The sequence below is a fragment of the Planococcus citri genome, chromosome 4 (assembly GCF_950023065.1).
Source record: "Planococcus citri chromosome 4, ihPlaCitr1.1, whole genome shotgun sequence".
Classification (NCBI taxonomy): Eukaryota; Metazoa; Arthropoda; class Insecta; order Hemiptera; family Pseudococcidae; genus Planococcus; species Planococcus citri.
This window is the reverse complement of record NC_088680.1, coordinates 28,180,045-28,192,047: the sequence shown is the minus strand read 5'-3', so window position 1 is coordinate 28,192,047 and position 12,003 is coordinate 28,180,045. Positions and strand designations below refer to the sequence as shown.

The 12,003-nt window shown below is 34.0% G+C and overlaps 1 protein-coding gene across 1 annotated transcript; it reads left to right on the top strand.

The window, feature by feature from the left end:
- The first annotated feature begins 868 nt into the window (after nt 1-868).
- LOC135844487 (uncharacterized) lies at nt 869-6,143 on the top strand. The gene is made up of 6 exons (XM_065362700.1): nt 869-3,270; nt 3,371-4,017; nt 4,120-4,345; nt 4,422-5,048; nt 5,138-5,559; nt 5,649-6,143. The coding sequence occupies exons 1-6, from the start codon at nt 2,900-2,902 to the stop codon at nt 5,972-5,974; spliced, it is 2,619 nt and encodes an 872-aa protein (XP_065218772.1). The 5' UTR covers nt 869-2,899; the 3' UTR covers nt 5,975-6,143.
- Nucleotides 6,144-12,003: the final 5,860 nt, after the last annotated feature.

The following is a 12,003-nucleotide window of genomic DNA, read 5'->3' as shown; positions in this document are numbered from 1 at the left end:
TTCAAACTCATCACAGCAACCATCTACAAGTGGAGTCACAATACCAAATACAACTGGTGAGAATCTTGAAATATTTTACAATGGTTCTTTTTTTATAATGTATGTGTGTGCAATTGGTTAAAAAATTTTTTTGAATACCCTCCCCCCCCCTCTCTGCTCTATTAGTGTACAGAAAAAAAGACAATTTTTGGGATTTATCACCTGAAGTTATTTTCAAAATTTTGGATCATGTTCCATGTGCTGCTCTTTTTCTTTTGGCTCAGTCAAGTGATGAAATGTGTGATTTAGTTGTAGAAAAATTTCGTCCACAGTGGCAATGCTCTGACCAAAATGAATCCGAAATAAACAAATATCTGGCTCAACAGTTTCGGCATTATTTATTAACCCATCTTAAATTTGATAAATTACACATTCGTTGGATAGATTTAGTAAGAGGTCATCTTGTTGTAAGGCCTGACCAGCCTAGGTATTCGGAAAAAGAGATGCGTAGGGCAATTTCTTCTTACAATTTTATTACCAAAAAAGATTTCTGGGAACATTTTGATAAAGATACTCACTTATTCTCATGGCGTTTAATTAATAAAAATAAGAAACTCAAGACTTCCAAAAATTATTTTTTTTCAATCAAGTACTAAATTAAGTAAAAAAAAACTACCAATTCATTTTTTTTTCAATTGAAAATTTCATCAAATTTCTATTTATTTTTCAAATTTAAAATTTCATAAAATTTCATTTTCTTTTAAATTCAAAATTATTTTTCATAATAAAAAAAAAAAAAGGGGGGGGGGGTGAGGAGAGAAGTAAGTACCTAGATACTTTCAAAATTGAAATTTGAAAACAAAAAAAATGTAAAGGTAATAATTTTTAGTACCTAATCTTTTTTTTCTTTTTTTCTTTGATTTGTTCAGGAGTTCCAAACTACAAAGTTAAGAAAATCTCGGATCATGAAATTAAAAATGAATTAGGGTTGAAATTAGATACAGAAATATTTATTTTCGAATTCACAGAGTTCAATCTGAATAAAATTAAAGAAATCATTCACGATATCCACAAAAAATTTTTTCCTCTTACTTTATGTACAGAACAATTTTCAATTTTTATTCGAAACATGTTTAACATGTCATGGTATCACTCTGGCAATCGTCTTAGGTTCATACCAGGTGATGACTTCAACGCTGAGTATCTATGGTGCAGATTTGAAACATTACATAAATTGTACTACTATGATGAGCCTGATTTGCCTGCCTTCATGTGTCCACCTTTCTCGATTTTAATTATAAAAGTCAATGTACCAGATGAAAGTGACATTATGTTCACAGATAATTTGAATTTACTAGATTTGGTTGTTAAATTTAGCAGCCATAAAGTTTGATTTATTTTAAAGTAAGGGGGGGGGGTTAGTGGTATGTATTGTAATTTTATTTAGTAATTCCAAATTGAAAAAAAATATATTTTTAAAAAAAATTAAAAAAAAAGAGGAGCAATAAAGAACAGGGATAGCTTACAAAAAAAATGATTAAAAAAAATTTTTAATTTACTTTTTTTTTGTTTTTCTTTCTCTGTTCAAATAGGATCTTCTACATCTGCTGAAAATTTATTTGACATACTCGGATCATATCAACGTCAAATGAATAAATTTAATGCGACAGCTACAACTACAACAATAAAATTAAAAGATAGGGTTGGGTACAGTCCCCAACAATTTATTAAAATGGCTATGGATTCTATTCTTGATATTTTGGTTAAAAAAGACAGCAAACATTCAGATAAAATAGGAATCACAATAACTAATCAAAATGGTGATAGGCCAGTTTATATTTCATTCAGACCTTCTGATCAAATTTCAACAGAAGTAGTTCTAAACCAGTTTGAAAAAGTTCTTCAAAGCAACTCTACCTTTATGACAGATGAACCACTGAAAATCAACGTCACAAAAATTGAAATGCCTATTGGTAGAGGAAAAGGGGGTAAATATTTACTACTACCGTTTGACGAATTTTGCGAGAAGAAGAATAGAAGCATACTCACAATTGTGAACCCAAATGATTCACTCTGCCTGCCTCGAGCTATAGCCTTGAGCATAGCACACCTTCATCGAAGTACAAATAAGAAGTATTATGTTTCACTGAGAAGAAAAGATCGCGACTACTTAAAGGCTGCTGCGGAGAAACTGTGCAGTGAAGCTGGGATTACAATTGATGAGCATGGGGCAGGCATTGATATTGTTCAAAAATTCCAAGATCACCTGCAGGATTATAAGATAACTGTATTTGACGGAGCAGATCGCAGGGGGCGAATAATATCTTTTGAAGGGAATCAGGGTAGTGAAAAATATATTGATTTGCTATATGGAAATAATCATTTCAACGTGATCACAAGGCTACCAGGAGCCTTCAACTGGAGGTTTTATTGTCGCGTATGCAAAAGGGGATTTGACCATATAGATCGGCATCCCTGCAAAAACATTGAAAAATGCAAAAAATGCTTAACACACCCACCTTATGACAAATCAGTCGAGGAAATTTTGTGTGGGAGATGTGGGCGATCTTTTTATGGCAACGAATGTTATGGAAATCATGAAGTACCTCATCCTTTTTTTGAAAAATCTAAAAGTGTTTGCGATGAAATGAAATTTTGTGAAATTTGTGATAAAGAATACTGTACAACATCAATAAACAACAGAAAGCATAAATGTTATCATTATATCTGCAACAACTGTAATCAATATGTGCCTTATGGTCATATGTGCTACATTCAACGATTGAAGAAGTAGAAAGGAAACTCTAAAAATAAAGAAAACATCATTTTTGTATTTTTCGATTTTGAATGTAGGGTGGAAGATACACCTATTATTGATGGAAAAAGTTACCAACATGTACCAAATTATTGCATTATTCAAATGCAGTGTCTGAAATGCATCGATAAATACAATATAGAAGAAAACTGTACAAAATGTGGAAAAAGAGAAGTCATTATCAAAAATTTGGAAGGCGATGATCTTCTGCAGAAAATGTTCTCCATACTAGGTCATATAGCAGAAAAATTTAATCAAGTTTACGTGTTTGCCCACAATGGGGGAGGGTACGATTTTCAGTTTGTTGCCGACTACATGATCCGAGTGGAAGGTTGGATCCCAAATATCATACTCAATGGCAGCAAAATTATTCAAATGTCCAAGGACCGAGTAACATTCAAAGATACACTAAATTTTTTTCATAAAAAGCTGGCGGCACTGCCCAAGATGTTTGGTATACAAAACAAAACAAAAGGGTGAGTCTTAGCATCAATTTAAATACACATTTGATGTATCATATTATTATGCATTGCCTAATAATTAACACACTTATTCATTTTTTTTTTTTTTTTTTAGGTATTTCCCACATATGTTCAATAAATCTGAAAATCAAGGATATGAAGGTCCTCTGCCAGATTCCAAATACTATGATCCAGACAGTATGTCAGACACAGATAGAAAAGAATTTTTCAAGTGGTATAACAAGGAGCTCGAAAAGAATGAAAACTTCAACTTTCAAAGGGAAATGCTGAAATACTGCCGTTCAGATGTAGAAATTTTGCGAATTGCGTCTTTGACCTTCCGGAAATTATTTCTTAGTCAACTAGGTGTAGACCCCCTAACATCATCTGCCACCATTGCAGCAGCCTGCATGAATGGATACCGTACCAAGTACTTGCCAGAAAATACAATTCCTTTAATGACGTTCAAAACATACCGGATGCGAGACAACCAGTCAGATTTAGCTATAAGGTACCTAAAGTATTTTGAAGACAAGTACAATGTCAAGTTGCAGTCCGCCTATAGAGGAGTTGAAAAAAGAATAGGACGGTATAGCGTGGATGGGTACTGTCCAAAATTCCCAGTTGATAAACTCGGTATAGATGATCCACCCGAAGTACGACCTTTAATTTTAGAAATACAAGGCTGTTTCTTCCACGGTTGCCCCACATGTTTCACTAATCGGACCACACCTATATATGCAGGATCTAAAAAATCTGATGGTAATTTCTTCTCTTTTTTTTCTATTAAAAATATAAGGTACCTACTTTCTAAACTATATCAATCTTTTAAAACACTTTTCTTTTTTCTTTTGCTTGGAATAGGTGCAATTACTATGGAGTCAAGATATCAGAACACACTGGCCAAAATGGAATACTTGAAAAACTTAGAAAGTCATCCCATTATAATTGAAAAATGGGAATGTCAAATCATTCAAGAGGGTACTGAAGATGATCTACTACGAAGACATCTGACAGATCCAAATCTCATCACACCAATATTAACAAACAGGGAGGCATTCTATGGTGGACGGACAGAAAGTTTTTGCAGGTAAAATATCATTTCACATTATATAAATTTATATTTTTTCCCTATGTCAATTAATGATATGATATCTATGTTTTAGGCATCACAAAGTTGATGAATCCAAAGGGGAGAAGATACGATATATTGACATTAATTCACTGTACCCATATGTCAATAAGTATGGTACCTACCCTATTGGTCATCCTGAAATTCTAATTGGCGATACCATACCCCAAAGTTTAAACTCAATTACTGGAGTTGCCAAGGTCTGTGTAGAGGCGCCCAAAGATTTGTTCCTTCCTGTGCTGCCAATTCGAACAAATAATAAACTGGTGTTTGCACTATGCCGAGCGTGTGCGGAAAGACAAACTCAGGATACGTGTCATCATACTGGAGAGCAGCGACAATTCATTGGTACATATACATGCCTTGAACTCCGTAAGGCTGTTCAAAAAGGATACCAATTGAAGCAAATCTATGAAGTGTGGTCATACAAGAGTACACAGTATGATAAAAACACCAAAAAAGGTGGATTATTTTCTGAATACATAGATTTATTCTCTACCATAAAGCAGAAATCGTCGGGATACCCGCCCAATGTAAGAACAGACGAGGATAAGAAGAAGTTTGTAAAGGAATTATATGACAGGGAGGGTATAACTCTTAAAGTGGATGAAATCCAGTCTAACCCGGGACTGCGATCACTAAGTAAACTGTGCCTGAATAGGTGAGCTTCTATTTTTTTTCTTATCAATAGGTTAAGCGTATTCAAGTAGAGAATTCAAATACTTATCTCGTTTTTTTTCTGTTTCACAGTTTATGGGGAAAGTTTGGCCAGCGTAATAATGTGGGCTCAACAACAATTATAGACTCCCAAGCCACCTTGTTTCAATACTTGGAGGACCCATCTAAAGAGATTTCAAGCATCATGTTTATGCCAGGTAGAGATGGAAACGATATTGCCTACGTAAATTGGAAAGTGATTGAAGAATGCGCGGAAGATTCCAACTTCATAAATCCTATAATATGTGCACATGTAACTGCTGAGGCACGTCTGGTGTTATATGAGTACCTGGAAAAGTTGGGTAATTGCGTGTTATACTGTGACACTGACTCCATAATTTACACCGAGTTACCACATGACCTTAAAATTGAAACTGGACCATTCCTTGGTCAAATGGGAGATGAGCTGGCTACAGAATATGGCGAGGGGGCCTATATAACTGAGTTTATATGTGGTATGTTTTTTTTCTCCATTATTATTGCTCTTATTAATTGTTTACAATCAATAAATTAACTGTTCTTTTGGTGTATGTATGTGTTTCAGGTGGACCAAAGAATTATGGATATTGCGTCAAAACAGCGAAAAATGAATATAAATATGTTGTTAAGATTCGAGGGATCACATTAAATCATCAAGTCTCCAAATCATTAAATTTTGAAAATATGAAAGAATTTATCCTGAACCCTCCTCCAAATCCTGTACAGGTAAAATATGAAAATAAAATTCAACGAAAAAGGCCGTTCATGGTAATAAACCACGAAGCAACTAAAAAATATGGAGAAGTTTCATCCAAGAGACGAAAAGTGGGACTACGTACTCTACCTTACGGATACATTGACCCAGATATTGATATGGATGATCAAGATTAAAAGTTATGTCAATATATTTTTTTTTTTCAATACACTACTGCTCCTCTTTTTTTTTTTTAATACTCTGTATTTTTGTAATTAGGTATAGTTAGGTACTATTACTTGGTTCATATAAGTACTCTTACCTTATACATACGTTTTTTTTTCTTCTTTGCATTAATCTGTACATACTCATACTTTGTATTATTACTATTATTATTTTTTTCTTCTTCTTTTTCTATGGTAATATAGAAAAATATATGTTCTTTTAAACAAATGAAATCATTTTTTTTTCGTGAATTAGTACAGGTAATGAAAAATATTTTTATTGCTTAAGAATTTTTTTTGAATAATTTCCTTCTGAATCAGAAACCGCCTAGGGTCTTTCAAGTTATTTTGATACCTCTGCACATAACCAGCCAAAGTACATTTTAAAAAAAAAATGGAATAATTTTTGAAAATTCTCTATTTTTTAGTCTAAATCCCTTTCAAAAAAAAAACATCCTTCTCTCTCTAAAAAAAACAACGTACTTTTCATTACATAAAGACCCGCAGCAAAATTGAAAAAAAAAAACAAAAAAATAATAAATAGAAAAAATTTTCTGTTTTTTTGATCAAATAATTTCTCTTTTCAAGAAATTACTTTCCTCAGTTTTCCGAGCAAAATTAATCTTTATTATTATTATCCTCGTAAAAGTTCTAAAACAGAAGTAGGCAATTTTCAAAAAAAATCATGATTTTTTTTTGCTTTACCCCCCCCCCCTACCCGACCCGTTTTGGTAAAAAATGGCCCAGTCCCATAAGATAATTTTTGAGATTCTACGACGTCCTAAACCATTACCATAAAAATCCAAGACCACTTTTAGGGTTCTACCGTGCAGTTGAAAATTCGCCAATCGCCAATTTTTGGGTAAATTTGTGCTTTTAAAATGCTTACTTCTGAAATATTTCGCATGCTTAAATCGGGCCAAAGCATGGAAAGAAATAATTTTTGAAACGGGGGAAATATTTTAGAGCGCAGTTCTGTCGAATGTCACTCGAGATCCAACACGAGTTGGGAATTAATTCAAACATTTTTTATCTTTTGGGAATTCAACTCACCAAACCCAAAATTTTCATAGAATTTTTTCTTTCGGTAAAATGGGGGTTTAAATATTTAAAAATTCGCCACAAGAAAAATCAAAAACATTTTTTCACGAGTACCTATCAAAATAAGAGCCATCTTACAGAATCGCCATTTCAAAAATTCAAAAATTCTGAGTGAACTGAATCAACTTTTCTAAGAGGTAAAAAAAACCTACGCATAAAAAAAAACTAAAAAATAAGGGGTTGTCTTGATTTTGACATTTGTACAGCATTTCCATGTTTAATAAATCCCAATTACCTACCTAACTACTCTAGAATGTTCTCGTACTAATCCCAAGTTGGCCTGCCTGAATTTCCTAACCTCTTCATTACTTCCCAAACACCACAACAAAAAAAACTGATCAAAGGAAGAATCATTAATCGCTGTCCTGAAAGGATACGAACACATACATTGCCTCAGATAATCAATTACACGCGTCTTCATCTCGTGCATCATTTGTTCCGATGAAAGAAATGTTTGAAAAAATTTTATAAATTCGTTCGACATGCTCATTAATACAAGAAAAAGCCATCGTGATAAATTTTCTGGATTCATAAGAGACAACAACAGTTGATTTTTGAAATTTGTAGCAAGATCAACGTTATTATAAGCATCGCAGATGAACTCGTTGAATTAAGTATGTAGTGTGACTAAGATGATGAGACTGGAAAACAGATCTTCCATCGAGAAAATTTGACCGTAGCAACTGCTGCTTGGAAAGTTTCGCTGTATCTTCATTAAGGTAACAAAAATTCACAAAATTATTCAATTCTTCAAAATTAGGTTCCTTTATCAACTTGACAAAGAGATTCTGTACGTGTTGGCTTGTTACCATGACTTTCTGTTTGAACTGGATAATTGTATCAGCGTTCTCAAAATACATTTCCATTATTTGTTGCAAATCATATGCACTTTTGCCAAGGATCAAATGATGCCAAGAGTTGGTTCAAAATGAGCTTCTCGTTTCGAAAGTTGCACTCCTCAGAACTACCAATAGGACCTCCAACGAAGTGTTCATGAAATTTTCAAGACGATAGGAATTGAACAGATGTAATTGGGTTGATATTTGGTTAATCGCCGATTGTTTCAAATCACTTGGAGCATTGTACCATATCTTACAACATAGCCATAACCTTTGTAGATCATGATTCTCCACACTTTTGTGGCGCGTACCTACACTCCATTTCTAACATACCCACGACTAGGGCGATAAAATTTCGCTTGTTTATTTTGTTTCTCATGCTCATCCATGTTCGAAGTATGATCCTTTCATCAGCATATCGATTTTTCAACAAATCACAGATCAGATAACAGCCTTTCCCATCGAAAAAATGAATTTAACTGGTGCTTGTGGAACTTTGGAAAAAAAATGAATCTAACAAATGTATCTCCATCACGCTCTTGGAGTTTCCCAGCGTTTCGAAATTGGTCTTGGTAGGGTATCCGATTCCAAAAATATTCCACTGATGGCCCATTACAAGGCATGCGATTACTGAACATTAATTCATCGACAGTCCCAGTCTGTAGGGTTATCCTATGTAGTTCATTTCTAAGATGGCAAATCCAATAATTGAGGGTATTCACGAAAATTAATATTATTCAAACCTATCTTCTTGCGTATAGATGGCAAAATTTGTCTGATATCGTCTTCGAAAAAATACGTACACGCTATTTTAAATTTCTCGTAAAGTATAGGTACCTACCTATTTATATACACGTGCGTGCCTACCCAAAAAAAAATTCGTGCATAAGCCAAATATACTGATTTTCAACGCTCGAATACATACACACATAGTGTAGAAAACGAACGCAACGAGTGTATAGGTATTGGGTTCCAAGGTACAGGGCAGTGAATGCATCGGACGCACTCCACGTAGGTATGTATACAAAATACCCATTGCCGGTGGTGGTAGCGGTGGGAGGGGTAGAACAGATAACACGCATCGTATACCTGCAAACTACCTGTACGCGGACCATCCCTCCTCCCCGCATCCCGCCTCGCGAAACACGTTCCATATAACCCTATACTAACTGGGTTTATAGGTACTGGGTGCAGAGGTACCAAAAAAGCTGGGTGCGAGTTCACGCCTTTACTACTGGTACCTATTCAATGTTTTAGGTTCACTCCTCACCCCTCTGGGGCGAGAAATATGAACGAAGGTTCATTTTATGGCAAATTTTATGGATTAGAACATAACAATTGTAGATTTTTTTCAATTTGACCAATATTGAAGTAGATGGATTGAAAAAAGTTTTGGGGGGCTTGGGATCCACAAAGGGGGAGAATTGGTTACGCTTCGTTAAAATTGGCGTTTGAAACGCGTATCAACATTCCATTTGACATTTTTACACTTTTTTGTAGATAAATTTCAATTCACCGGACGTACGTTATATCGACAGATAACTGATTGGTGAGGGGGAGGGGGAGGGGGAGGGGGAGGGGTGACGCTGTAGTCCGTTCTGTATCTCAGAAAAACAAAAAGAAGTACCCCCATATCATTTTTAAACGATTAAAAATATTACGACCAATATTAACAATCAATGTAATAGCGCTATTACAGACCCCTTTATGTTCAAAGCGCCGTAGGTCCACCCCCCTTGGGGCTGGAAAATCGATACATGGTTCATCTGATGGGAAATTTGACGTAGAACAACATTCTTCAACCATTTTTGCGCTAGAGTCAATATTTTTCGATGAATTGGTCAAAAACCGATTTTGGGGGGCTAAGATCCACAATTTGGGGGAAAGCACACCCGGGACAGTAGGGGACTGCTCGGATTCGTTTTCAGGACATCAAAATGGACCAGTATACCAAAAATCAGCTTGCCACCTAGAGATTCACTATAGAGCCTATTTTTTTGCTAATTCTACTGGACTACAATAGGTAATTCAATATTGAAAGAGAAAAATTGAAATCACCGGTTGAGAACATTTTATTTCATAACAAATCATTAATTACACTTACATTAGTAGCAATCGTTGCTTTATTAGGAAAAGGTCGTAACTACAATTTAAAAAAAAAATGAGATAGTGGTATCATTGGAAAGAGAATTTTGTCCTCTACATGATGCAACACTTGAAATTGAATTTCAATGTTTTTTGTTCTTGCAATAGCCGAAAACAAATGGTTTTAAATACACGTTTTCAAAACCGTTACAATGAAAAGGTTCTAAATGATATTGTTTCTCAGATTGAACTAGAGATGTGCACTTTTCAGAAAAGTAATTTTAGTGAAATGAAAAGTGAAAAGTTCATTGAAAAGTGTGAAAAGTTGTGAAAAGCGTGAAAAGTAAATCGTGTGAGTCTCATTTTAAAGCTCTCTGTAAGAGCTTCAAATTGATGTATTTTATGCCTATTTAAAACACACAAAAAAACAAAATCACTTTTTCACCTACTTAATCGAATAGTGGTAGTTTTGAGCCTTTCAAGAGCCTCTAACATTTTTGGGTTTTTCAGTTTTGAAAAAAATGTTGAGAAAAATATCAAAAATGGGTGTGGACTGCGAAGGGGAGGAGTGGAGAGAGTGAAACTTGATATTTGACTTCATCAATGAGGTCAGTGATCTCTGATGAGTAAATTGATTGGTCACTCGCTTTTTTTTTTTAGTAAAAACTGAGAAGTGAAATGAAAAGTAGGAACTTTTCTTTTCAACTTTTCATTGAAAGAAAAGTACTTTTCACTTTTCACTTTTCACACCGCACATCTCTAGATTGAACCTATTTCTTTTGATTTTTGTAATTTATTGGTAAGAAAAGTCATTATAAACACATAATTTCACGTAATTTCACTGATAAATTGCATAAAATCAACCTCATCACCTTAAGGATATCGTTCCTGTGTATTTCTTATGGGCTTTTGATGAAAAAAGCTTGACTTAAGGTGAAAGTTCCTTTGTTGAATTTTACTTTTTTCAGTTCAGAGTTCCTCAAATAAAAAAATGAAAAATCAGTGCTACCAGGATGTTTATTTTGAAAATTAGCAGGAAAATGATTGCGATAACCAAATGTTCTCTTACCTCATCTAAAACTATCAAGTGTACTTGATAGAATGCTCTTTAAAAATTAAAATGCGTTTTCTGAGAAATCAACTTTCATGTAGTTACGACCTTTTCCTAATAAAGCAACGCAATATTCATTGCTTATTTATTATGGATTTTTTTCGTACCAGATAATTTTCTAGAAAAAGTTATCTAGAAGATGTCTGATTATAATTACAAAATGTACCTACACTCCTACAGGAGATATTGCATATTAAAATTTACACGTATGTACACATATATCTAACAGAAAACAATTCTTCATTTTGGAGCGATCCTATATAGGTGGGTAATTAGTAAGTACCTAGTACATATTTAGACTTTCCTAAAAAGTTCTAATTTTTTTGAGTTTTGATTGATGAAACAATAATTATAGGTACATTATTTTTATGTCAGGTATAGTGGATCCATTTATAATATCAGGATTATTTGAAGTATAATTTAAATAATTTTGGATTACAAAGCATACACTCATTATTTACTACCATACCTAGGTTAGGCTTTTAAAAAATGAAATATATAAATATTGATATCAATATCCTGCCACTTTCATCTTTACTAAAAATTCTCTCATCATTTGTAAAAATCATCTTACATTAATTTACGACTTCATACAAATTCCTACCATCTTCGTCTCCATCCAAAACCTTGTTGTCTTAATCTTCGCTCAAACTCATATCCTCCTCATCCTCATCCGAAGTACTCTCATCGACATCTTCGTCTTCATCCATAATCCTGTTGTCTTCATTTTCTCCCAAAATCCTATCCTCTTCATCCTCATCCGAAGTACTCTCATCGTCATCATCACTCATAAACTCATCATTTGAATCACTACTAAACCAAATTGAATCATCTTCAACCACCGAACACCACTGCTCAAACTTTGA